This window comes from Natrix helvetica, assembly GCF_964273705.1.
Source record: "Natrix helvetica genome assembly, chromosome: Z".
Lineage (NCBI taxonomy): Eukaryota > Metazoa > Chordata > Lepidosauria > Squamata > Natricidae > Natrix > Natrix helvetica.
In genome coordinates this window covers 96,521,715-96,548,726 of record NC_138554.1, presented here as the reverse complement: position 1 = coordinate 96,548,726, position 27,012 = coordinate 96,521,715, and the positions used below count along the sequence as shown (strand labels likewise).

General features: G+C 37.1%; 1 protein-coding gene across 3 annotated transcripts in view; it reads right to left on the bottom strand.

Annotated features, from left to right (window-relative positions):
• The window catches only part of TBC1D5 (TBC1 domain family member 5), a 407,032-nt gene that overhangs the window by 23,084 nt on the left and 356,936 nt on the right, over positions 1 to 27,012 (bottom strand). For all 3 annotated transcript variants that reach the window (XM_081970868.1, XM_081970866.1, XM_081970867.1), the window contains exons 18-22: positions 26,692 to 26,781; positions 23,993 to 24,156; positions 11,835 to 11,934; positions 5,842 to 5,921; positions 4,292 to 4,468 (exon numbers count right to left, since the gene is read on the bottom strand). In XM_081970868.1, coding sequence (XP_081826994.1) covers positions 4,292 to 4,468; positions 5,842 to 5,921; positions 11,835 to 11,934; positions 23,993 to 24,156; positions 26,692 to 26,781 — 611 coding nt within the window. The remainder of the gene's footprint in view (positions 1 to 4,291; positions 4,469 to 5,841; positions 5,922 to 11,834; positions 11,935 to 23,992; positions 24,157 to 26,691; positions 26,782 to 27,012) is intronic.

Below are 27,012 nucleotides of genomic sequence, written 5' to 3'. Positions count from 1 at the left end.
CCCCTCAGATTAACATGCAGCCCACTTCTGCCATCTTATCTCTCTCTTCTCTTAGGGAAATAAATATGTTTATAAAGCCTATAAATACAAGGAATATTTTTTTCACAGCAGTGTCTGTTGCTCAGTTGGTGGGTCAGCTTTGTAAGGTGCCATATATTTTATGATGCATAACATCTAGTTAGGTCCACCTTTTGTGTCCCTTTGGAAAGAAAGAAAAAGAGAGAAAGAAAGAGAAAGAAAGAGAAGGAAGGAAAGAGAAAGAGGAAGGGAGAGAGACAGACAGGAAAGGAGAGAAGGAAGGAGAGAAAGAAAGAAAGGGAAAGAAAGAGGAAGGAAGGAAAGAGAACTTATGACCACAATTGAGCCCAAAATTTTGGTTGCTAAGCAAGAGCGTTGTTAAGTGAGTTTCACCACATTTTATGTTGGCCACACCCACCCAGTCACATGACCGTCAAGCCATTCCCAGCAAGTCACATAACTGTGAAGCCATGCCCACAAAATAGGCCATGCCTACAGAATAGGTAGTAAAAATTTTTGAAATCCACCACTGCCCTCAACTTCATCAAAATATTCTTGACCATTCAACCTAAGACAGCACAATACAAGCCCTAAAAAGGATAACACTGCCATAGTTCAAGAACATCTCAGAAGGACTAATACACCCACACAGAATCAGCATAGCACACAAGCCAAATAAATTCCACCAAAATATCCTAAGTAATCCCAAGAAAAGACAGCAATATACAGTATAATGACTACATCAGCCCTGTGGAGGACAAACAAGCAAAAGACAGGCCAAATGCATCCATGAACCTCGGCTAGCAGTCAGAAGACATGATGAAAACTCTTTAATTTTGCAACATATGGCCAGACTTAACCATCATCTCGAAAGGAAATTGTGACCATTCAAGCACAGTCCAAAAACACTAGAGAATTTCTAGAAATCTGCCATCTGACAAATTAGCCATCAATAGACATAAACAATAACTACATACTATGCAAAAGATACAATCAACAAGACAACAAAAGGGACAAAAACATCAAAATATCTCACCAGCAATCAATATCCAGATGAGTATAGATTAATTCCAGATTAAGATCAGACCAACAATCAAGTAAACAATACCCCAATCAAGGAACTGCCAAACAAGCCAACAGTAAACAATCGAATCAAAGAATCTCTAAGATTCTAGTGATGTGATGGTGAACATTTGGCACGAGAGGCGATGCCCTGTCAGCTGGCCAGCGTGCATGCTTCCCCGAAACCTCCAAAGCGCGAAAAATTTCGCAACGTATGGCACTATGGGTATGGCACACTGGCACATGACCCGCCTCTGCTCCCCCCATTTTTGGTACAGCAACCAAAAAAGGTTTGCCATCACTGTTCCAGTGGCTTGCCCTGTCATCAACAGTAACAGGGTAAGCCACTAGAATATAAACTGAGAGCAAATCCTCCTCCTCACTAGCACTGACAATGTTACTTAGTTTGGGTAATGAAACATCTACAAAAAACCAACCAAGCTTAGGGAGCACCAAGGATTCCCCAAGTGTAAATCAAGAAAGATTCAGAAAAGGAAAGGGAACGATTCCCAAAAGAGCACTGAATAAATTGTCAAAATATCTGGACCAGAACTCTATTCAGATTAAATCATTGGCTATGAAGTTAGGTTTATTTGAAGAATGAGAAATAGGATGCTAGAATAGTCAATCATTCTTATTTATTATTGCTTGCTGAAGCCTTCCCTTTCCCCTAATTTCACCACAATAAAATGGAAATGAGCACAGTGTCCTAAAGTCAGATATGACTGGACAGGAAAACCTTTATTCTTTTATTGTCTTTGTTGACAATCCCTGTTACACCTATATATCTCAGACGTGGTATTCAGTCATTCTGGTAAACAGGTAGCGGAAATTTTGAGTAGTTTGGAGAACCAGAAAATACCACCTCTGGCTGGCTCTGCCCCCATCTATTCACTGTCTCCTGAGTCACAGATGATCGGCATCCCAGCTGATCAGCTGGGTCTTCTTCTATTGCCTGGCACAGGATAATGGCGCTGGAAAGCAGATTAGTGGGGTGTGGAGGGAATGGGGATTTTACAGTATCCTTGCCCTGGAGTAGGGTGGAAATTGAGATTTTACAGCATCCTTCCCCCAGGAGTGGGGAGGAAATGGGGATTTTGCAGTATCCTTCCCACACCCATGCCCACAGAACAGACAGTAAATTTTTTTGAATCCCACCACTGCTTTAACAGCATCCAAATGGAAAGATTTGATATCCTATCTTTGAACATGATGGAGATTTAGCAACATTCCTTTTTAAGAAGATCTCTGTAGATCCTCAGATGCAGAGATTGACATAACTGTACAAGTCTTCCTGACCTGTACTCTCTATTTTATTTAATTCCCCCCATCCCCACTATTAGCAGATGTTTTAAATGGTCCTAACCAGAAATAATGCTTTTTCTATTGAGACAATGGTCCAATGCAATCATGTGAAAGTGAACAAATATTGTGCTATTACATTAGAAGAAATAAAGACAAAAACAGTTTCTGACATCTTCATTGGCCAACTTAGCTTGTTTAAATATATACAGTATATATCCATTTAAGTAAGCTGTGGTTATTTAAATAAAATCCATTATATAATTTATTATATTTATATACATTAAATATATAAAATATTAAATGTTAAAAATATAAAGAAAAACATAAACATATTATATTTTTTTCATTATTTGTTTCATCAACTAAACTATTTTATGTGATTTTTTTTTACAGAGAATTGTTTTCGTTATACTGTCTTTTTTTCTAAAACCATATTACAAACAAATTAATTTACTCTCGAGTAGTATAAGGCTTTTATGTTTATTGAATTGTAATCTAATTTCCTCTATGCAATTGAAATGAAGTTGAGGACTACCTCCAGTAACAATTTATAAATAGTTGGGAGCAGTGGTGGGTTTCAAAATTTTTTAGAGCCTCTTCTCTTCTGTAGGTGTGGCCTTCTTTGTGGGAGTGGCTTGCCGGCCATGTGACTGGGTGGGGGTGGCCAACTTGTAAAACGTGGTGAAACTCACTTAACAGCGCTCTTTAGCAACCAAAATTTCGGCTCAGAAACTCTGGCATTTGAAGCACGCAAATTTTAAAGCTGTCAAGTTACAAGACCCTTGCACCCCTAACCCTTTAGAAAAAGAAAACCCAGGGGTGTTCAAACTTGACAGCTTTAAGACTTGTGGACTTCAACTCCCAGAATTCCTCCTCTCGCTCTTCATCTTGATGATGTGGGACGGGCGGGGGGAGGGAACTGGAACCGGTTCTAAACAGCACTGTAGCTTTGTGGAATCTCTTCTATAGAAGAGGTTAGAACTGGCAGGAACCCACCCCTGGTTGTGAGACTATATTAAATTTGTCATTAAAAAAGATGAGCCATAGTATTAGGAACAGGAGTACCCAGTATCTGAATGACAATGAGGAAGTATTTTTGTGTCTAATTCATCTTTGAAGTTTTAAAACATACCAAAATCTCTTTTTCCATGGACTCCTGTGAATTTGTTTTAAAATAAATAAGTCAGTAGGTTCTTATATGTTACTTTTAATTTATAGTAGGTAATATTATTAAATGCCACAGATCTTTTAGCTTAGATGTTTCTGAGTTTACATTACTATATTGTAATTGATTGATTTCCTATAAAATTTAGCAATTTTATACTGCTAAAGATGGCTGTATATAACCCGAATCTTTGCCATATTCTTCTCATTGATGACAAGGCTTATCAGTCCAAGAGTTAGTATTAGTAGTGGACGGTAGCTGCAGAATGCAGAGCTGCCAAAAGGGGAGAGATGGGGAACAGATCGGGGAGGGTTATGGAAGTTGAAATATGTGTTGTAGTTCTAAGTGTGGGCATGCTGCCAAACATCCAAATTTTGATCATATGGCCACAGTGGTGCTGCAACAACTATTAACTTCAAGGACTGGCCATAACTATCAATTCATTTCAGCCCTATTGTCATTTTGATTGATTGTTGTATGAATGGTAGTTCAACGACTACCTGTATTGGAACAACTGCTAAGGCTTAATGTTAGCCTAGAAGATATATCTGTTAAAATTAAAATGAAAAGGTAATACTAAATATTAAAACTACAAAACACACAAATTCAGTGAACTTTTTGGTATTTAGGAATGCATAAGATTGGGTCTGTATAAGTTTTAAATTATTTTTGAACTATAGCAATACACTTTTTGATGGATACATTCTCTTCAAGCATTTCACTGAAAAGCATGCATTTTACCTCCTTCAGTAGAGGGACAAACTGCTTTGGAGCTGAGGGGTTTTCTATCTTTTCAACTGTCCTTTTGCTCTGATTGCTGGAACAATAATGATCATCTTCTATTGTAATCTGTTCATTCTCTTCTGCTTCCAATTGACTCTGATTGAAACGGAGGGAGCCTTTCAGAATATCCTTAATCTGTTGAAGATAAGGACAGAAATGCATGATTTGGATGAATTCTAAAAAAGGCTACCTAAGATTCTCTAGAGAGAACTATCCTATCATCAACTATCTTAAGTGATTAAAACATGTACAAAATGGCCAACAGTGTTTCTCAGTAAAAAAAAAAAAAGCTTTAGGAAACTCATGAATCTTTTAGGCAACACAAATACATTATATTACAACAAGTTCTAATGTCATTAAAATGCTGACATATACCATACAAGGATGATAATAAAGAAGAAGAAGAAGAAGAAGAAGAAGAAGAAGGCCATTGAAGCATGTAACAGTGATACCCATTGTCATCGGGGCACTTGGCACCATGTCCAAGAATTTTATAAGATACATCAACAAATTGCAGCTTCCTGCAATAACACCAGCGGAACTACAAAAACACTGCACTACTTGGAACTATTTTAAGAAGGTACTTAGCTGATATCTAGGACGCTGGCAGCAAACCGTATCAATCATTAGCACCAGTCAATGGTATTTGTAATGCATTTTTGAATGTTCTGTTGGCTGAGTTTGATGTTTAATGAATAAAGTATTATTATTATTACTGTTGTTGTTATTATTATTATTATTAATAATATGCCAGAGTCAAAGAAAAAGATGTTGATATGGGTCCTACTATACACCAAGTACCTTCTACTTGGAACATCGTATATTTAAGAAGGTACTTGGTTGATATCTAGGACGCTGGCAGCAACCCGTATCAACCATTAACACCAGTTAATAGTATTTGTGATACATTTTTGAATGTTCAGTTGACTGAGTTTTATGTTTAATTGATACAGTATAATAATAATAATGATGATGATGATGATGGTAGTGATGATGTAAGAAATCACTTTAATTGTAATTCCACATGTTTCGCACCTGACATTTCAGCTTTGAACAGCATCCGGGGAAAACTGGGGATCATTGGGATGAAGGTAAAATGACCCACTATGATTCTATCCCTCTGGCTGTATACAGTAAAAGCCACACTACTGCATAATAATGGGGGAGGGGGGAAGGGGGGAATGGAAACAGATGGGTAGAACTTGGGTAGCCATACCTCTCTGGAAATAGTGGCAGGACTTTTAGGTAGTTCCTGGAAGAATGCTATTATCACAGAAGAAGAAAATAGAAATCTGTGGTTGCTAATGAACATGAGGAAAGTAACAATTAAAACGGGTGGGAATTTCAGTAATCAAGGTATGTTCCCAGAGAAAATTTATCTGGTATTCCAAGACAAACCCATTACGAGTAGTCTAGAGAAATTTAGTTTTCCTCTGCACTGATTTTTTAAACATGTTAAGATTTATATATCAATAAAATACTAACATTATATCACTTTTCTTCCATACCTGCTTCAGTCCAGCCAAAGAAACCAGAATTTCATCTTCCTTTTCCAAGTGTTCTTGCAGGATGACTTCTTGAATATTTCCTATAACGTCATTATCAATGAATCAGTCTCATGTTTATTTCTATCAAACAGACATGCTTTCCTGTGTTTTATAAAATGTTAAAAATCACAAGTTGTTAAGATTTTTAAAAAAAAAATATTCAGGAGTTTCCTAAACCTGAAGCTATGCAGTATAATTAAATTAAAGATAAACATGACCATTACTGAGCACAAGTACTCTTCAACAGTTGCAGCAATAATTTACTTGCTCCTGATATAAGAAATAGAACTTCTAGGACACAGTACATTTGTTATTCTCCTACTGACACATCTAAGGGATAATAATCCACCTTCATAAACATGGAATGTGAAGAATTCCTGAATGCCCCGAGTTATTTTCTGGATGACAGGAATAATGCTGAAGCATTTCTCTTTGGGATATCACAGACCACTGATCCCTATGAGCATCTTTATTATCAATAAAGTCTTAATTTTTTGCTCCATACCTCTTTGGAAATAGTGGCAGAACTTTTAGATAATTCCTGGAAGAGTGCTATTTTCACAGAACAAGAAAAGAAGGATCTATTGGCAAGCAGGTCTGGAGATGGCTAATGTACAGCTAGCAGAAATGTTGAAAGATGATCAAATGTTATTTTTAACACGTTCTTTTTGCTACTATGGTGCAATAAAGGCAACAAAGAAGACTTAGTGCAGCTCAGCAGGGTTTGTAGAGTTTTGAGGCTTTCAACTTGATGCCTTCATTGTTGTGAATTTGAATTAGGTATTCCATGACCAATTTAATCCAATTTTGGAATAAATTTTAGTTTTTGATTTCAGAGATAATGGAGAGGATGCTTGAAGCTGTGTGCAACATCATATCTTTTTAAACCTTCTTTCTTAGCTGCTTGGACCTAACTGAATGACAGAGGGAGAGGCTGCCTCTGAGAACAGTGAGTGATAAAGGCACCCATAAAAAGGGACAGGTATGAAACGCTTTAAAGAAAACAATAGCAAGTCCATTTCTAGAAGAAAGCTGCTGGATCCAATTGCTTTTAATAAATACTAGCTAATTGCTAATACTCAGGAAAGAAATTTAAAGGCTGCTTACCGTGCAGTTTCAATAATCATTAGGACTATTCCTGTTATGGGCTCAGTTCTGATTTTGAGAAACTGGGAATCTGTGACTGGGGATCTGGAGCACAGTACTGTCAACATATCTATCTTAACTTCACAGTACCTGAGTTGTGGAGCTATGCTTACTCAACTCCTACTATGAAGTCATTGAACATGATCATCTGAATTAGAAGATATTATTTAGATTGTTTACAGTGTCTGAAATTAATCACGGCAGAACGAGCGCGCAAAGCCATATTATCCTAAACTTCTCTGCACCTCCAAAAGACCCTGTTTTGTCAACTCTACATCTATGGAAGAGGAGCTCTAACCCTCTTTTTCAATTTTAATCTTTGCAATTGTGTATTGATTTATTGATTTGTTTTATTGTATTATCATTAATATTATTTTTAATGAAGTAAAATTATCTGTCTAAATAAAATAAAGACCCAAATCTTTTTCCATCCTTTTTTTTTTAAAAAAAGTTAAGTCTCAAACTTAAAACAAACATTAAAATATTAGCTGTGTTTATTGGAGAAAATAACTTTAAACTGTGGTTATTGTACTGACTTGTTTTACTATAAATAATTACGAGTAGCCACAGTTTATAATTTGAACTTAATACTATCCCCAAACTAATTAAAATATGATCTCCTGGACATACAAGAAAGACAATGTGTTAGTCTGTGATTGGCCTAATCCTGATCTCTTACTGAAAATACTTAATGTAATATATCCAAACGTAGCTCGGGATACAATTTACAGCTTTGATTCTTTTTCTTTTGAACTCCAATTCCAACATTGGTCTAAATGACTGCATTTTGGTTGTTACTCCCTAATGGAAAGATCTTATACATTATTTATAAAGGATCTAGCAATATTGTAACATTATAGTGTAACATGTGGATATTCTGCATTTGCAGTCAACTTACCTGACAATATGAATTAACACAGTAAATTAAATTAATAGGAGTGAATGGCAAGATGCAAGTAAGTCAATTAAAGCAAGTAAGTGTAAAATAATCCTGAACAACTGGTATTTTGTAAAATATAATTTAAATATCAATGGGATATTTAACTGTAACTATACATTATATATAATTTATAAAAGGGTTTTACTGCTTTGTTCAAGTTTGTGGTTGCATTTGTATTGATAAATTTGTATTGTAGATATGATAAAATGCCTATCTGGTAACATTTTAGCTTTGAAGTATGTTTCTGATGTTGCTGTTTTCTGATTAAAAAAAGTAATAAAACTTTCATGAGCTGCATTAAAACAGAGAACAGCCTGGGAACATCTTTTCTGGAACAGTGAGCATTTATATTCCACAAATGAATTATGACCCATATAAATTATTTGCAAAGCAAAGAAAATCTGTTACTATATCATAAATGACTTTTTTTTGAGTTAGGACTCATATTGTTCAAGAGCATATAAAAATCACGATTCTTGTTCAGGATCTCTGCAATTAATATACATTCTTCAGAATATGTCTATTCTGTCAGAAGATTGTTTTGTAACCAAATAAATAATTAGAAACTGGTTATAAATTCTAGTAATTTTTCCTACACAGGTTAGAATTTAATAGGACAATGAATGACAACAATAATTCAAAAACTAATTTATGGCACACATCAGAGTATATGCATTGTTTAAACAAGGTTAAATTCTAGAAGCTCGGAACAATATCAGTTTAATATTATATTGATGTTTAATTATAGTTGTTATTAAACTATAATATTATATTTAACAATAACACAGTGGATTAATGTGGAAGCTAGGTCATTAGAATGGCCCTTTCATGTATATCTATCCTCCACACTTTTAATCTCTACAAAGTGTCTGCATAAGAATGTCATGTATTAATACTTCTATGTTTGCTCCTAATGTTAATACTGCAACAAAGCTAGTATTAGGGAATACTAAACAAAGATTACATTGATTTTTATAGCAAAACTCAGCAGGTAACAATCTACTCTCTCACATTATTAAAACTTATCCAGAACCAAACAGTTACTAATGCCCTGACCTACTAAAATGAATACAATGCTGCTAAAGATTTCAAATGTCTTTGTCTATATCACAATGGATAGCCACAAAATGTGAAGGCTCTTTTCCATATATATTAATCTTCCACTAAAAAACCAATATATCATTGTTTCACATGCTGTATTTATATTATGCAATGCTCTACATTCATTTCTATAGTAACACAAAGACAGGATCTCAAATCTACAATTATATTGTCACTGTGTGGTGCCGCAAAACAAGTAGATGAACACTTAACGAGGAAGCTTTTATATAAACACACAAATAAAAATTACTACTCTAACTCATCATTTCCTCCTTTATGTTCCAGGGAATACAATTATAAACTTGGAAGTTTGTGGAAAAAATTTATGGTAAAAACTAGTATTATGGTATTGTTCACAAAAGTTGTTTGGAATTCTGAGAACATCTCCAATCTGTGCATAAATTATAGATAAAATAGGGAAAATTCATTCAAATCTCGTTTCTGATAAGGCTTACTACTGCAGAAAAAAAGTTATGCAAATAAAATGAAAAATATAATTGCAATATAAATTAAATGAAAATCCCAGCAAAGGTTTTACAGAGATCAATCCCAAGGCAAGAATTGCAGCAAATAAATTTAGTAATACTAACACCCAGGCTTAACAATTGTCAGTAAGAAAGAAAAATGGTACATGGCAGTACTGGAGACAGCAGAAGAGAAGAGAAAAGAAGTAACTGTAGAGGATAACAATATACAAAGTCCTGCAAATAGAAACAGAATGACTGTAACAAAAGAAAGAAAGGTAGTATTAATGGTAATAGGAGTTTTGGGTGCAATCCCAAAACAATTGGAGCACCACTTGAAGGCGAAAGGCATTGACAAATTCACTATCAGTCAATTGCAAAAGGCAGCTTTAGTTGGAATAGTTTGCATCCTGTGACGGTATCTGTAATGCCATCTGTCACGGCAGCCTCCATCAGTAACCAAGAAAGAAAACACTTAACTCCATGTTTCAGAATTAAGAGTACTTTTACTGGTTATGAAAAGATAGCAGCTAAGCAAAGCAAGTCCTGAGACAAAAGCGCGCGTCATCATAGATATCAATGTATCAGGGACGTGCGGTCAGGGGAGGCAGGGGAGGCAGAGCCTCACCGCTCTCATCATGAAAATTTTTTTAAAAAAGGGAAAAGGCGCTGAGGAGCCTTCTGCACACGTGGTCGGGAATGGGAGCGCTCCGTGATCCCCTTCATGTTGACTCAGGAGTCAGGAAGGAGGGGAATGGGACGTGTGCAAGAGGCTCCTCTAGCCTCAGCCTCCCTCCTGCGCACGTCCCATTCCCCGCCTTCCTAAGTCAACATGAAGGGGATCGCGGAGTGTGAGCCGCGGTCCTGCGGAGCGCGCTCCGAGGTCCCCTTCATGTTGACTCAGGAGTCAGGAAGTCAACATGAAGGGGACCATGGAGCGCGCTCCGCAGGACCGCGGCTCACGCTCCGCGATCCCCTTCATGTTGACTCAGGAGTCAGGAAGGAGGGGAATGGGACGTGCGCAGGAGGGAGGCTGACGTGGTCCCATTCCCCTCCTTCCTGAGTCAACATGAAGGGGACCGCGGCTCACGCTGATGACGTCACCAGCCTCACCAGTCATAAACCTCACCGCACGTCACTGCAATGTATAACCCAACCTCCTCCCCCTGGTAATGCCATCCCTTGTCCAATGTGAAAATCCCTCAGGTGTCATGTGGGATCCATCTTCAAAAAACATTATCAGGTTGGTATGCAGGACAGTTTGCCTTGGCGGGCTCATTCACTATCTCCAGCATGTGCAGTAGATAGTGAGAACAAAACTCCCTCCTGTACTTAAAACTTCCCTTTCCAATTGCCATGCTTCCCCCCCCCCCCCGTTTCAATGGCAGCCGAAAGCAATAGCGATACAGAGGCTGACACCATAAAACATCCACATCTACTTATCCCAGATCCATGAGAAGGACCCGACAGTTTAATAAAAATGCCAAATCCAGTTTGAAAAGTTGGCTGACTGTGACAATCCATAATAATTTTTCAAATGAGGAAAAATATATTTCAAATTATGTGGTAAGAAGGGAAACCAAAATGTGCTTTAATAGTAATTATACAATCTGGTGCTATTTCATGTAATAAAATGTATTCTTGAAAGAATCAGTCCACCGCATGCTGATCCAGGACAGATTGATAGATAGATGTTTTCAATTTCTTTCTGTAGGACTGCCAGAGGAAACTGCCTTTCCTCATTCATACTCCTGCATCTCACCTAAGGCACAATATTACAATTGTTCTCATATATCTGCTTGGTTACACCTGACTGAGTGATTTTAGAGATCAGCTTTCTCAATTTTTATGATATTTTGAACTTTGTTTAATGTTTCTAGATTTAAACTAGTATTGTGCTTGATGCTATCTATATTCTTCGCTTGTATGCATAAACACTTACATCAGTGGTGGGTTCCGGCCGGTATGCCCCGGTACGGGCATACTGGTGCCTGCTAGGAGCAGCAGGCACTGTACCGGAATGGTGCTGTGGAGGGCCTGCCATGTTCCTTACCTGTATTTGAGCCAACTGGGCCATTTGCGCATGTGCCCACAGTGTACGGTGCCTGTGTTGATGCTCCACCGAGCAGCTGGAGCATCACAGGGCAGTGGGTTCACAGCAGCTACCGGTTGCAATGGGATCTGGAACCCACCACTGACCTACATGCATACTTCCCTAACATATTATTATCAACCTGATAATATAAACATTGTCCAGAAGATACACATCATTTCATATCTAGAAATATGGACTTCCTTCTTACCTAGATGTATGTTCATCATTTTTGCACAATATTTACACATAGCTTCTAACTCATTCAATTGTCCTTGAAGAAATGAAATCTGAGTCTCTAATTCTTCTTCCTATAATCAAAAGTAAAATAAAAACTTGACTAAGTAAAAACTTTGTCAAAGTTGAGAAAAAATTACACAAAAGTTTATATTTTACATTCCTGCTGCATCCATTTTCAAAGACCTCCTCTACCATATTAACTTTATAGCTACTCTATATTCATAATCTCAACTTTTCAAAAAAACATTTACTAAGATACTGCAAACATAAGATTGAAGACAGGAACATTCTGAGTTCTGCTATTGTCCAGAGATCTAAAGTCTACTACGAGGGCATATAGAACAGAGAAACTCAGATTGATGCCATCTACCGTATTAATCATGAAAAATAGCCAGATTATTTAATAGTGTTTACACAATAAAGTGAAGTCACAGCTGCTGGTTCTTTAGCTGGTATGTGTGTTTTTCTTCTTTCTCTTCCATGTTATTTATCAACTGCTTTCAGAATCAGCTTATTCAAAAAATTATAATTCAAATTGCTTTAGTTCATGCTAAATAACTAAATTAAGTGCAAGCTATCTAGCTACATTAATTCAGTTTTGTCATTAGCAAAGCCTTATTTGTATGCAATGTACATTTTTTTTTTCAATTGTGACTTCATCAATAAGATTTCTGTATAATTTTACCAAACAACATAAACATCTTATATAAGTTTCTACATTCAGAGCATTTCTGTTTGTGTATGATATTCTTTATAATTTATTTTATTTTCCTAAGATAATTTTCATGTTCTGATTATGATACATCTGCAGTTATTAGTTTCTGTTCGACAATTGCTCTTTCCTCAAATAGATAATAGAAATAAATAGACTAATATTTTGAAAAAATAAGCAGCAGAAATGCAAAGTCAGAATGAGTTAAAACAATGTGTTCTTTTTCCTTATGCACAGAAAATACTGATACGTTGCTATATCTTTCCTTTAACAGCAAAATAAAGATGTCTTGTATCTGATGACATTTTCTCTTGCATAATATCCAGATTTCTGAAATAATTCTTTGGATTTGATAAAGAACAAAGATTAAAATCTTTGGGATTCTGAAATCTGTCTTTCAATTGTAACATATCCAATTGGTTTAAATGAGACTTCATTAAGCCTACTGGTTTAAATGCAAGAGGCTTCTGAACTGAAGCTTTTGGTTTTAGCAGATTTCATTTATTCATCTTGCATACTGTTCTAATTTTTATTAGGACTCCCAGCAGCTAACTATGAAAGGTATAATATAGAAGATTCCTGGTAAAAAAAAATATGAAATGCTCATGGTAAACCAAAGAAAAAACAAATTGAAAGGGGAATCAATTGAATTATAAGAAGTCTAAAAACCCAGCAGCGATGTACAATGCTAGATATCATATACTTCGACTACAAATGTTTTTCATCAGAGTTTTGTCTTTAGCATTTTCTGAAAAGAGACCACAGGGGGACAAATCCAACTTCAGTTGGAAAGCTGTTCTAAAACACAACCATTTGAAAAATTGCACTTATAAGTTTTAAAGCCCTTGTCTATTTTTTCACTACTGGAGCTACTGTAATGGGATACTATTCAGTAGTTTTTTCTAGACCAGCGATGGTGAACCTTTTTGGGCTCCCGTGCCAAAAGTGGGGGGAGCGCAAGGGTACGCAGGCGTGCCATACCCATAATGCTATGTGCGCGATCCCCGTTGTGCATGCGCGCAAACACGCCCTGTGGATGCGTGTGACCCTTCCCTTTTGGCCCGTGATAGACCCGTTTTTTACCTTCCCCAGGCTCGAGAAGCTTTCAAGGAGCTTGAGGAGGGTGAAAACAGCCTCCCCACCCTCCCGAGGCTCTTTGCTCTGCACTGAGGGAGAAGCATTTGCAATTGGTGTCTCCCCCGCCCACCTCCCCCACGGCAGCTTCTCCTTCTTCTGGCTGCTCCAGCATCCCAGCCAGAAGCAGCACTGTGACAGCCGCTGGAGGTGAGGGGGCGGCGGTGGCAAGCATGGGCAAGGGTTTCCCCTCCCTCCCCACACAAGCGGGCTGCTTGCACGGCTCTAGTCCGTGGCTCTAATGGAGATCTGCAATCCAGAGCGCTGCTACTTCCAGCCGGGATATATTCTGCCAGACCCTTGGCGGCGTCTTTATGTGGGTAGCTCGCCTCCCTGCCAGCAGCTCATCCAGCGTCCCGGCTGGAAGCAGCAGCACAACAGTTGCTGTTACCAGGGGCGAAGGGGTGGCGGTGGAGAGAATGGGCGACCACCACCCCTTCATCCTCTCCCCAACAGTGGCTGTTGTGCTTCTGCTTCCAGCCGGGATGCTGGCGGAGGAGCTGCTGGCGGAGAGGTGAGCTACCCGCATAAAGACACCACCGAGGGTCTGGCAGAATATATCCCGGCTGGAAGAAGCAGTGCAACAGCAGAGTAGCGATGGCAAGGACAGGCGGTCCCAGGCGTCCCCCCCGCCTGAGCAGACTTCTTCAGAGCTCCAGCCTGCAGCTCTGATGAGGATCCGCGGTCCGGAGCGCTGCTGCTTCCAGCCTCCCCGCCAGCAGCTCCTCCGCCAGCATCCCGGCTGGAAGCGGAAGCGCAACAGCCGCTTTTGGGGAAGAGACAAAGGGGCGGCGGTCACCCGTTCTCGCCACCGCCACCCCTTCGCCCCTGGTAACGGCGACTGTTGCGCTGCTGCTTCCAGCCGGTGGCTGCCCGGTTGTTTCTATGCAAGAAGCCCACTCAGGCGGGGGAGGGAGGGAAGCCCCGACCACAGCTCTACTAAGAAGCGATGGCCAGGAACCCCTCTCTGTGTCTTTTGGCATGAGCGGCCGTTGCTCTTCCAGTTGCTGGTTTTTGGTGTGCATGCGTGCCAGGAACCAGATCACCAAATTGCCGATACGCATGTGCACCCTGGAAACAAAAAGATCATTTTTTCTAGCGTGCGCATGTGCACCGGGCGGCTCCACTTCTGCTTTCTGGCACGCCAATGCGTGTCAAGACCAGCTGGCTGCTGCGCCCGAACCCAGAAGAGGAACTGGTAATGGCTCCGCATGCCAGGAGAAATGGCTCTGCGTGCCACTTCTGGCATGCGTGCCATAGGTTCGCCATCACGGTTCTAGACAATCAAATTGATAGTAATGCTTCTGTATGGAAATCTAAGTACAAGATATTATGTATAGATCAATAGCTAGCACTTTGAATTACATCCAGAAGTCTATTGGATGGCAGTGTAGTGCAGGTTTAATATTTTCACAGTAATAAGAACTAATCAACATTTGGAACTTCAAAGACATCACATTTACAGCACACTTCATACGCCAACAATGGTGATAAAATCATGAGTTAACAGACAAGTTGCTCCTGCTCGTGGTAGAGCTACAATTCATGTGCTAACTGCATTTGGCTAGGGACACCTTGGTCTGTGTTAATCTACTCAATCAGTAACAGATGTAATTCCATATCAATAAACTATATTAGATACAAAGATTTTCTGGTCTGTGGAAAAATCTCCATGGAACCAATCCCTGTTGCCAAACAGTTTGGGGACAACTGATATAGACCATTAGAGTCCCCAGGCTCTGGGCAGTAAGGCATAAGAACATTTGCAGCATACCATAAGATATTATGAGAAAATGTAAACCTGTCTTTATTTTGTTTGGTATAAAATGTATTCTGATGATTTTTCAAGTTTCTGTTATCGTATGTTGAAGAGAAGCTGACCAAGGGGGGAGTCAAGAGGGGAATTAGTCTGGGAATCTCTACGCAGGCACAAAAGGGCAAGATTGGATTCCCTCTTGAATGACATTGAACTTTATCCAGACTGGCAAGGTACAAATTGCCAGTCTGAGAATATTCCTGTACTATAGGTATAAATAATAAAATAGCTAATTGAACTCTTCAAGTGCTGGTCTGATGATTGTTTGCATCTGACATAACTTAAAACAATAAAGTGAATCTCTGAAAATTTGCATTCCTGATATTGGGCTGACAGATAGTAATATAAAATGCAAATTAGATTATCAACAATTATTCCACACCTAACACAATTTCTCCCAACATACAGTACTGTGCAAAAGTGTTAGACAATTGTGAAAACCTGCTATAAATTAACAATGCTTTACAAAATAGAAGTGTTAATAGTTTATTTTTATCAATTAAGAAAATGGAAATTAAATAAACAGAAGAGAAATCCAAATCAAATCCACCCTTTGCTTTCAAAACAGCAACAATTCTTATATTTGCACACTGTTCCTCACCCAATTTTAAGCCTCCTATACAGCTTTTTGGGTTTCAGTTAATGATTGTATTTCAACCTTTGCAAGGTTGAAACGCAGTCATTAACTGAAAGAGCAATGTGCAAAGTGTAGGAGGCTTACAACTGGATGAGGAACAGCCAAACTCTGCTACTAAAGTTAGGTTGATAGAAGTCAGTTTTGCCCAAAGTCAGGGACTTTGTAGGATTAAAATGTATGATTAACAAATTATATCAAGCAGGTGCTAATGATAATTAATTTCATATGTAGGTGGAAACACAGTCATTAACTGAAACAGAAACAGTTCTGTAGGAGGCTAAAACTAGGTGAAACATAGCTTTATCCAGGTGTGTGTGTGTGTGTGTGTGTGTGTGTGTGTGTGTGTGTGTGTAATGGATGGGGGCCTGGGGAGGAAGTCATTCCTCCTCCCCCGACAGCTGGATAAAGATGTGCAAAAATCCAGCCCAGTTTCACTGACTACAGGTTTGAAAAGGCAATGTGGCTTTGCCTGCAATCAAACTAGACTGGGGAGGGAGAAGCCCATTCTTTCGGAAGGCTCCAATCAGCTCCTCTCCGGCTTCTCTGCCTCTCCTCTCACCCCAGCCTGCCAGCAGGAGGTGAGTGGGTGGACTTTATTGTGTTCCAGGCATTTCCCACCCGGACAGCATGCTGCATTTGCAATGGGGGAGTTGTTTGGGGAAGGCAGCAGGGGAATGGAGCAGGGGGGATGGCAGAGGAGCTGCTTCCAAGCCATTGGGAGAGATGTCCAATCCAATTTATGTGTGTGTATGTGTTTGAAAGAGAGTGAGAGAGGGAAGGGGGTAGGAGAGATAATCCAACCCAACTTCTGTGTGTGTGTGTGTTTGAGAGAGTGGGGAGAGAGGGAGAAAGGAGGGGAAGGGAGAAGAAAAAGAAAAAAGAAAACTTCTTTTGCAAAGGAGAAAAACAAATGCTGTTGCTTTAAATCAGAACTGAGCATGCCTGGCTGTGGAATTCTGGGAGTTGAAGTCCACAAGTCCTAATGCTTATACCTTTAAATTGAAAGGTGCAGGGAACAACAAATTGGTTATATGGTTATATGTTATATGGTTTTACGTTTTTGAAGTTTTGGGGTTTGAGCAATATAAGCTTTGTGTTTCTAAAAGGGTTTGGATGATTCCCTGCTTGTGAATGGAGCCAAACTTTCTTTAGGGTCATTATCTCTAACTGGCAGGAATGTAAAATGAGTCCCAGGGAGGTTTCTTTGTTAGCAGAAAGAAAGAAAAAAAAACAGCACAGCAATTTCGGGCTAGAAGGCTATTCGGAGGTCATCTAGTCCAACCCCCGTTGCAGCAGGAAACCTTACATTGTCTGGATTATTTTGGTGCCTCTAACAAAGAGGAAAATTGCCAGAAAGGAGAAGGAGTTTACTAGGACAAGGCTGCCATGCAAAGGAAGGCAAAGATAGTCCTTGACGTATGACTACAATTGAGCCCAAAATTTTGGTTGCTAAGCAAAGTGTTGTTAAGTGAGCTTCACCATTTTACCCAATCCATGACATCTCCTGGTGAGTGACATCAAGTTGGCCCCTCCCACCCAGTCACATGACCACTGAGCCACTCCCATAAAACAGGCCACACCTACAGAATAAGTTCTATAAAAAATTGAAATCCACCACTGGTCTTTATGGAAGAATTGCGGCCACAAAAGCCTTATCTCTGACCTAGAAACAAGACTACATGACTCAACTATGTATGAAAACATAGAAACTAGGGTGCAGAAAAATGACAGCAGGTGCTCTGGACTGATGAGTCAAAATTTGAATGTAGGAGGCAATTTGTTTGCTAAAAGGTTGAAGAGTGGTAAAATATTGAGTGTCTGCAGGCAATAGTGAAGCATAGTGGAGATTCTTTGCAAGTTTGGAGCTGGATTTCTTCAAATGGAGATGGAGAAGGAAGATACTTATCCATCATGCCTTAGCATCAAGGAGGCATGTGATTGGCCCCAAATTTATTTTGCAACAGAATAATAGCTCTAAACATGCAGCCAATTTCATGAAGAACTATCTTTGGTGTAAAGAAAAACAAGATGTCTTGGAAATGATCAGAGCCTTGATCTCAACTTCATCGAGTCTGTTTGCGATTACATGAAGGGATAGAAGGATTTGAACCATTCTACATCTACAGAAGATCTATGGCTACTTCTCCAAGATGTTTGAAATAACCTTGAAGGAAACTTGCCAAGTTCTTTCAAAAATTGTGTTCATGTGCACCTAAAAAATTGGTGATGTTTTGAAGACAAAGGATGGTCATAACAAATATTAATTTGATTTGGATTTATTTTCTGTTCATTTACTTTCCATTTTATTAATTGATAAAAATAAACTATTAACACTTCTATTTCTGAAAGCATTTTAATTTATAGCATTTTTGCACAGTTGCTTAATACTTTGGCACAGTACTGTAATCTCCATTTCTTAGAGCATAAGATATAATAATGAAATTAAAACGAATCAGTAGGTATCAAATGCTTGAAATTGTATTACCATGTTTCCCTGAAAATAAGACCCTCATATATTTTTTGCCACCATGAAAGGCACAAGGTCTTATTTTCAGAGGAAGTCATCCACTGACTCATCTCACTTGCCTCCTTTTTTCTGTCAGTTCCTTCAGGAACTTCTTCTGCGGATGGCAAGGCTTTCCTGAAGGCTTCCGCAGCCGATAATAGAGCTCCAGATCCGGAACTCTGTTATGGCTACAGAGGACTTCAGGAAAGCCTTCCAGTTGCAGAAGAAATGAGCTAGAAAAGCAGGTGTTGGGTGTGTGAGGCCTGGCTGCAAATGTTTGAAGGTAAGTAGCAGGGCAGCTCCACCCTCCCATCTCCACTCTAGCTTAATTTTTACCTGTGTATCATGGAGTGGGCAGGGTCTTAAATAGGGCTTATTTTGGGGAGGGGGGTAGGGTTTATATTGGGTGCATGTGTAAAATCAAGCTAGGATTTGCAGTTATAAAATACTGGTTAAAACTGTATCTATTGCTATTTAATTGTAAGCCATTTCACATTATAGCAATGAGGGTATATCTATTTAAGAATATTTTTGCTTTTAGATATTGACAGCAGGAAGGTGAAGCTTCTCTTTGGAACCTTTGAATCTGTATTAAAAAGCATAAAGTCTTCTGCAAGTTAGATCAGTAAGCTTGTAAATACCCACAAAGTATTTGTTTCTTAAACAGTGGAATAAAGGGTAATATATTATATAGTAAGTTCTTCTATACTGCTTGACCCATAAATACATATTTTTACTTATATGGAATTCTGGCCATTTTACTTTCCAAGCTGCCATTGCATTACTAAACCTTTCTCATCATATTATTGTCCACTTTTTTTCAGGCTTCTACACTAGCTCTGAGCTTTAGAGATTAAACAATGGATGCTCAATTGTATATTAATCCTATTATAAAAATCTAAATGCCCAAAACTTAGAAGTCCCTGTTCCAATGGTACTTGGCTATGGATAAGAGCCTCTGCTGGTCTTATAACTGGTTCTTAGCTGGTTCTTATCTAAAGAGGAATTTTTCATTCCAGTCCAAATCTTATTATTCAGACTAAAATAATTCTAGTTCAGCATACACAATATGCAAACTAGAAACTCTTCCTCATCTGTTGTCTTACATAAAAGTTGAAAACCACTAGTCAGATATTATAGACAAATATGTTTTTCTATCACAATAGTTTGGATCATTTCTGATTTGTGACATTCACTGACTCAAGAAAATCTATAGCCACTACATAGTTTATACCTAAAATGACAATTATGAGTCTATTCTGTGTATTTTCTGGATCAGTCAAGTCATGCATCTGCACTTTATAGAAACAAACAGATGGGTCAGACTGCAATTTGTGGTTATATTTGTAGGCATGATTCAGTGGCATTACATTAACTGTCGATATCTATTAATAGGGTTGGGTTTACTAAAGAATCCCACATATCTATAATATCTTTCCAATGACTTCATAATATTCTTTGGGTAAAAATAGGAGTATATGATGCCATAATCAACAAAATATGAAAATGTTTCCTTAAATTTTATTCTCATTTATATCATTAGTTAAATATAAAACTAAAGCATAAAGGGCCAGATATAGTAATTTGAGCAGTTGAGATTCACTGGTACTGGGGAATCTCACAGAGGGGGATCATTTTTCAGATCAAAGAAAACAAAACAAAACAAAATGCTCTGAATAGCTAGTACACCACAGAACATTTACAGGAAAAGAACCAAAAATGTAAACTATTTTAAGTATGGCAAAATATGGAACATAAGATCAGTAATATGTAAGGGGAGCACCAAAACCACAAATTATCCCCAAAAAGAAGTTAAAAAAGAAATGCACTCATGTTGATTTTTAGTAACTAAATGTAATAAATTAAAGGATAAGCTAAGAGGTACAGTCACTGATGGTAATGAGGAATATTTCAGAATAGTAGATTCAGGTCCCTCCCTATCTGTTGTAAATTCAAAATTGGTGGATTAAAAAGTCATTTCACTACTTGTTATGCTAAAAAGGCTAGGAAATAAATATTTTAATTTACCACATGTCAGAGTATAAATGAAATCCAGAAAATAAAAAAATGCTATTTGAGGCAGACTTTCAGTAAATAGGAAACTAGAAGCCTCTGAGTCCTAGTCTTGTTTTAGGCATGACAGCCAACTAGGTGACGTTGGACTAGTCACTCTCTCAGTCCAACCCATCTCACATGGTTGTTGTGGGGAAAACAGGAGAAGAAAGGAGAATGTAATGTTCATTGCCTTTAGTTACTTATAAGATAATAAACGTGGAGTTAAAAAATAAATAAAATCCTGGATATTGATATGCAAGCCTATTAGTACATAGTAATAACCTCATAATAAACAAAAGCAACAACAAATTCATGTGGAAATTACTTGCTGTGTCTGAGAAAAAGATATATTATAGAGATGAAGCCAGAGTAGCAGATTTACTAACACTGCAGTTAATAGAGCAGTAGCTGATATAGCATTGAAGAGATAACGTTAAGAAAGAAATGGAGGAAGACATTATACAAAAAAAAGCGTTTAGAAGAAACTATCAAGAAAGGCAGAAATTATTAAGATGAAAATGGAAGCAGAAAAGTTTAAAGTTTGGCTACAGAAAAATCTGTGACAAAAAATCTAGCAATAAAAGCTTCAGATGAGGCAGTAGAAGGAACTCATTTTGTGAGTGCTGTTAAAAAAAAGGGAGAACAGCAGGCAGAGAAGACAGAACAGCCATCTGTTGCTGACAGAATGAAAACTGATGAACAAGATATCTTGGACTTGAAATAGAGGAATTTTTAACACCCCCCCCCCCCCCTGCTTTGAGAGAAACATTACTTTCACCTCCAACTTCTTCCAGAACTGAAGAAGCTTCTTGGACAAGAAGCAAAATGTCTTCAAACAAAAACAAAAACAAAGAAAATCTAGTTGCCTTTTGGAAAAAGCACCTTTGGTTCAGCTCCAAATGATACTATTTCTCCAAAAGATTTCAAGCAAGCACATGAAAAGATTCTGTTGATACCGTTCTTCAGAGGAATTATGGAGTCTGTTATTTATATCTCTATAATTGTCTGGTTTGACACAGCAGTCAAACAGGATAGACTTTAATGGATAGTTAGATTGGAAAACAACAACAATAACAACACACAATTGTAACCAGCCTGCCTTCCATTGAGGACTTGTACATTACACGAGCCAGAAAGAGAGCTGAGAAAATATCTACAAACCCATCACATCCTGGAATAAGCTGTTTCAACTTCTCCACTCAGGATATCACTCTAGGACATTGCATGCTAAAAATCTAGGCACAAAGAGAGATCCTCCCCCTCTTTCCATGCCATCACTCTGTTAAATACCTAATTTCAACATCACTGTCTTATGCCTAAAGATATTTATCCATGTAGTAGTAGGGAGGTATTGCTATTCCCATGTTCTCATCAATATCCTATGATTTATCACTTTTTGTCTGTATCTTGTGATTTATGACTGTATCGTATCACTTATGATCTATGGATTATCACTTTGTTGTTTGTATGCACACTGAGAGCTTATGTACCAGAGACAAATTCCTTGGCCAATAAAGAATATTCCAATATTTTTTTTAAAAAAGTTGATATTTCTGCTTTAGTAGCATAAAGAAAATGATTTCGAGCTCTGTTATACTAATACACAGTAAAAAAATGAAGATAAAGGTGGAAAATTAGAGCTAATCTCAGATATATTGGAAAATGCAGAGCAGTAAAATTAAGCTTTGTGCTGTTGAAGTTCATCTAAGACTGGAAGAAGTTAGTATCAATCTGAAAACTAAGCAATGGAATTTTTCATCATCCCTATCCCCTCAGCATAAATATTTAGAAACTCATAAAAGCTTGCTTGCAGAAACTTACTAACACCTTAGTTGATTCTAAAACTATAATGCTCAGTATGATGAAGCAGGACTGCAGTACAGTCAATTATGGCTGAGTGAAAAACTAAAAACAAAAAGACAGAAGGTGGGAAGGAAATACAGGAATTCAGGAAACGAGGAGAGACAGCAACATAAAAAAATGTTTAACGATATCAAGACTTGTTCTGATTATAATATTGATATGTGAATATTCTAGCTTTTCACTATATTACAGCTAGCGGCACAACTGATGGAGTTGCATGTATTTCCTACTCTGAGTAGGCTAGAGGAAGAAGAATTCAGTATGGAGAAAGCAAATCAAGAAATAAAAACCAGAAAGATCTGTTAATTTGGATGACCAGGTTGTTCTTGTTGAAATTGAGGTTGTATTGTGATGGAGAAAACTGAAGAAGAGGAAACAATAGCAGATTACAAGATGAAAGACCTCTCTCTATCTCTGCTCATGTTTTACCAGGAAATAGAATATACTTAAAAAAAATTTTTTTAAGTATATCAAGCATACTCAATAATGAGATCTAAATAAAAAGGAAAGACAAATGAAATGAAAAAAGTAAAGCAAAAGAAAAGAAATCTGGAAATCCTTGTGAGAAAGTGAATAATAATTATGTAATTATATACAAGAGTTTAACTGAAGTACTTTTGTAAAGATAACAGTATACTATCTGGTCATACCATGCCATTGTTAAATTTTAATTGTTCATAATCAATTCAATCTCTGATTAAATGAGAAACAGCATATTATGCTAGGAAAAGGTTAGAAAAGTGATAGCATTAATTTAAGATCAATCCCATTTACTATTTAAGAATGGTGGCAATGAAACTTTCAAGAGTATTTATCTCCAAAATAAATTTATAGCAAATTATGCTTTATCTGATCAAATAAGATTAGTTTCATTACTAAATCTACTTAGCTGCATTTGAAGTACATTTTGAATTTACGGGTGACAGAATCTCCTGTCTGCACACTGAAGGAATTATTAAAAGGAAGATGATCTCATTTTAATCATATATACTCTGATAACATTAAGATTGTATCATATCAATGTATGTATTGTTTGTGGAGTGATCTTTGGGGATTGTTGAGAAATATTGCTGGCTTAGAAAATGAAGACATGGGCGGCAAGTCCCACCTCTACCCCTATCTTAAAAAGGTACATCTGCTGCCAGCTGCTTTCCAGGTTGTCTCCTAAGCTATTCCAAAGAAAAATAAAGTTGCCTTTATTTAAATAGAATAAGAAATGTCAATAAATTTATACTCCAGAAAAATGCAACAAATATATTAAGCTTTTATAGAAAGTTATTGGTATGGTTTCTGTTAAGAAATATGAGGGGTTTTTAACCTATATACGTCTGGAGTAAAAATGTGAACCAATATAAATAAGAGAACTTGAATTAGTGAAATGTATTTCTCAAGAAACAGACACTTACAGATTCTTTTTTGCTCATACTTCTGCTATGAGAACGAGAATGGGAAATTGTACTGAAAAAAGATTCCTTTTTGGTTGCAGACAAAGGAGGAGATCCAGTGGATTCACGTACTCCAGAAAGATTTTCAATGCTTGGAGAGGGACTCCCATTTTTTGAACTTTGCCCTGCAAAGTAAATAGAGAGGAGTCAATCATCATCATCATAATCATGCTCATTAACTGAATGGTGACTTTCAGAAGCAGATTTTCATATCATGAATTTTATGATATCAAAACACAATTATTGATCTAGTTCAAAGTGCTATTGCAAGGGACATGCAGGATGTATAGAGCTATTTACAGCATGTGTTTAGCCACAAAGTGAGCAACAAAACAGATCTTGTACATAAAAACATACCTACACTAGTTAATATATATTTTATGTAGATACAGTTGCAATATGTATGCTATATATATTATGGTTTAGGTATTTTGAAGAAAGGAATGAAATGATGTAATGCATAGAGATTATCAATTCCTTTTAAGAATGAAGATATTAGATAAGTGTCTGTTTCTTTCTTTCTTTTTCTTTCTTTCCTTTCCCTCCTTCCTTTCTTTCCATTTCCTTCTCCCTTCATTCTCAGAAACTGCCAGAATAAGTCCCTATGGTTTTGTCTAAAAAATGCTTTTTTCTTCAAAAGGCAACAGGCGTGGTTTTTATTTCAGTTGCCTTTTGAAGAAAAAAAGCATCTTTGAGAGAATTATGACCTGGATAACTGAGAATCTCCACAGACATCCCTTAGGTTTTTTTGGCGAAGTTCTTCAGAAGTGGTTTGTTATTGCTACTTCTTAGGGAAGAGAGATACAGTAAACCCACTTGGCGTCATGCCTAAGGCAGTGGGAAAGAATGTTAGTGGTATTTTAGATAAGGAAAAGAGATTACAACCCCTCCCCCCAAATATGTAGATAAATAATATAAATGCTATGAACAATATTAATAGGTGTGCCCCTAAAACGCAGCATTTTGTTGAAGTTTACATTTGTATGCTCTTAATTCCAGAAATTGTGTGCAGTCTCTTTTCATAATGGATAGGACTATGTGCTCAAAAAAATCTTTCTATTCAGACATTTGAACTGTGGACCATATAGATTAAAAAAAATTGTGGCACAAATTAATTCTTACTACATTTTGATGTTTGATAGTTATGAAACGAAAGCAAGTCTATGTTGCTATAGATTTCTGTGGACAACATGTTATTTAAAAGCATTAAAATATTTCCATTATTCGAGATATTTGGGGAAGCTAGCAATCTAAATAAAGTCAATAAATATAACAATAACACTCCAAATCATGCAGATAATATTATTTATTCTGTGGTTTCAGACAGAGAATGAGATGATGTCCTCCTCATATCACATTCAAAGCCTAGCTTCTTCACCTCTCATCCAGATACCTTGAGATTACAATCCCCAGACCTCCTCTGATATCTAGTGATATAATGCTTTAAACAAATGAAAATCAAAATTGTAATGTGATTTTCTAAAAAACAGGTAATTATCCTGTTTGTAATCCAGTTGAGGATCAGTAACCTGAATTTTCTAGCTATGCCAGTTTAATTCATCTAATTTATTTTGAATCAAAGCTGTCAATGTTATCCCACAAATACTATACACAGTAAAAGTGAAAAAGTGTGCTTTTGCTTGTTTAAGTACTGTGTTCTTGAGTAAAGAACATTTATAGTTATTTAATCTACACCTTTGATTTATCAGCTTATTTTCCTTTAATGGAATATTTAGCTAGCAAAAGATTTTGTTACATGGAAAAAATATCTTGAATGAAGCATATTTTGCTCAAAAGAATGACCTTTTAATAATAATTTAATTGATGGAATTATCCTTCATATTTTTGTATGTGAAAGAGGGAAATTTCACGTGAAAGAATAGAGATATGCTATACACAATATTAGCAGACCTAGCAACATATCAAGAATAGGATCTATAAGTCTGTGCAATTCTGAGTTCAATTCCTTGTGATTTCACATACATATATTTGTATTTTTCCTGGTAGTACAGAGAAATGATTTGCTATTGCCTTGTTCTGGAATGTTTTTTCAACCTCTAGGTTTTCTATTTTTGGACCCCTAATCTGAGAACATATACCCTTCAAAGAATGCCGGTTAGAAAGCAGCTGCATGAGTATTAAATAGAATATCACACCAATCCTAAAACATTGGGCTGCTGTTTGAGAATTATCCCATCCAATATTAAGTGGTGATATTAATTTACAAAGTCCTAAATGGCTTAGGAGTCAAATATATATAAAAAAAAAACTTCCCTAAATACCATGGAAATTGCAATTACTTGGATGTTGTGGCCCAGATAAGAGCTTTTTCAGCTATTGAAGATGTGGCTTTTCACCTTGGTGTTTATTAAATAATAATTAAGGTTCCAGATTTTTTATAATTTATTCCAATTCTTTATTTTTAAAATGCAGATTACTTTTAATATTTCTTTTTAAAAGCACTTTTGGTTTTATTATAAGATTATATTTTCTCCGATTTTCTTAAAAGGCAGTTCTGAGTTCTTATGCAAGGAAGTTGCATACATTTTTTCCCTAAACAACAGTGCCACTTAGTGGATCTGTATATAGTACATATTTAAAAATTTCAAACAACATGTATCTTTGGGCTCACAAATAACAATATTATATACAAAACGTACCATGTATTACTGTAGTAACTGTCCCTTGGAGGTTGCTGAGATTCCGGACAGGAACCGATACCGGGGCATCACTGCCTTTAACTACTTCTCCTGATAAGTAAAATTGAAGAAATCTTTACAGTAAAACAAATGGTCAAATCTTCCAAATTTCACATAACCAAAGAAGAGGCAATGAAGTTGTTATATTTAAAAACATCTGATCTGGTCTGTTTTTTTAATAACACGTATGCACAACAACTATTTCTATTCCAACGATATCAACTTGAATATTCCAATTATCTCAATATTTTTAATTTTAATGGAAACAAGTTGATAGTGCAA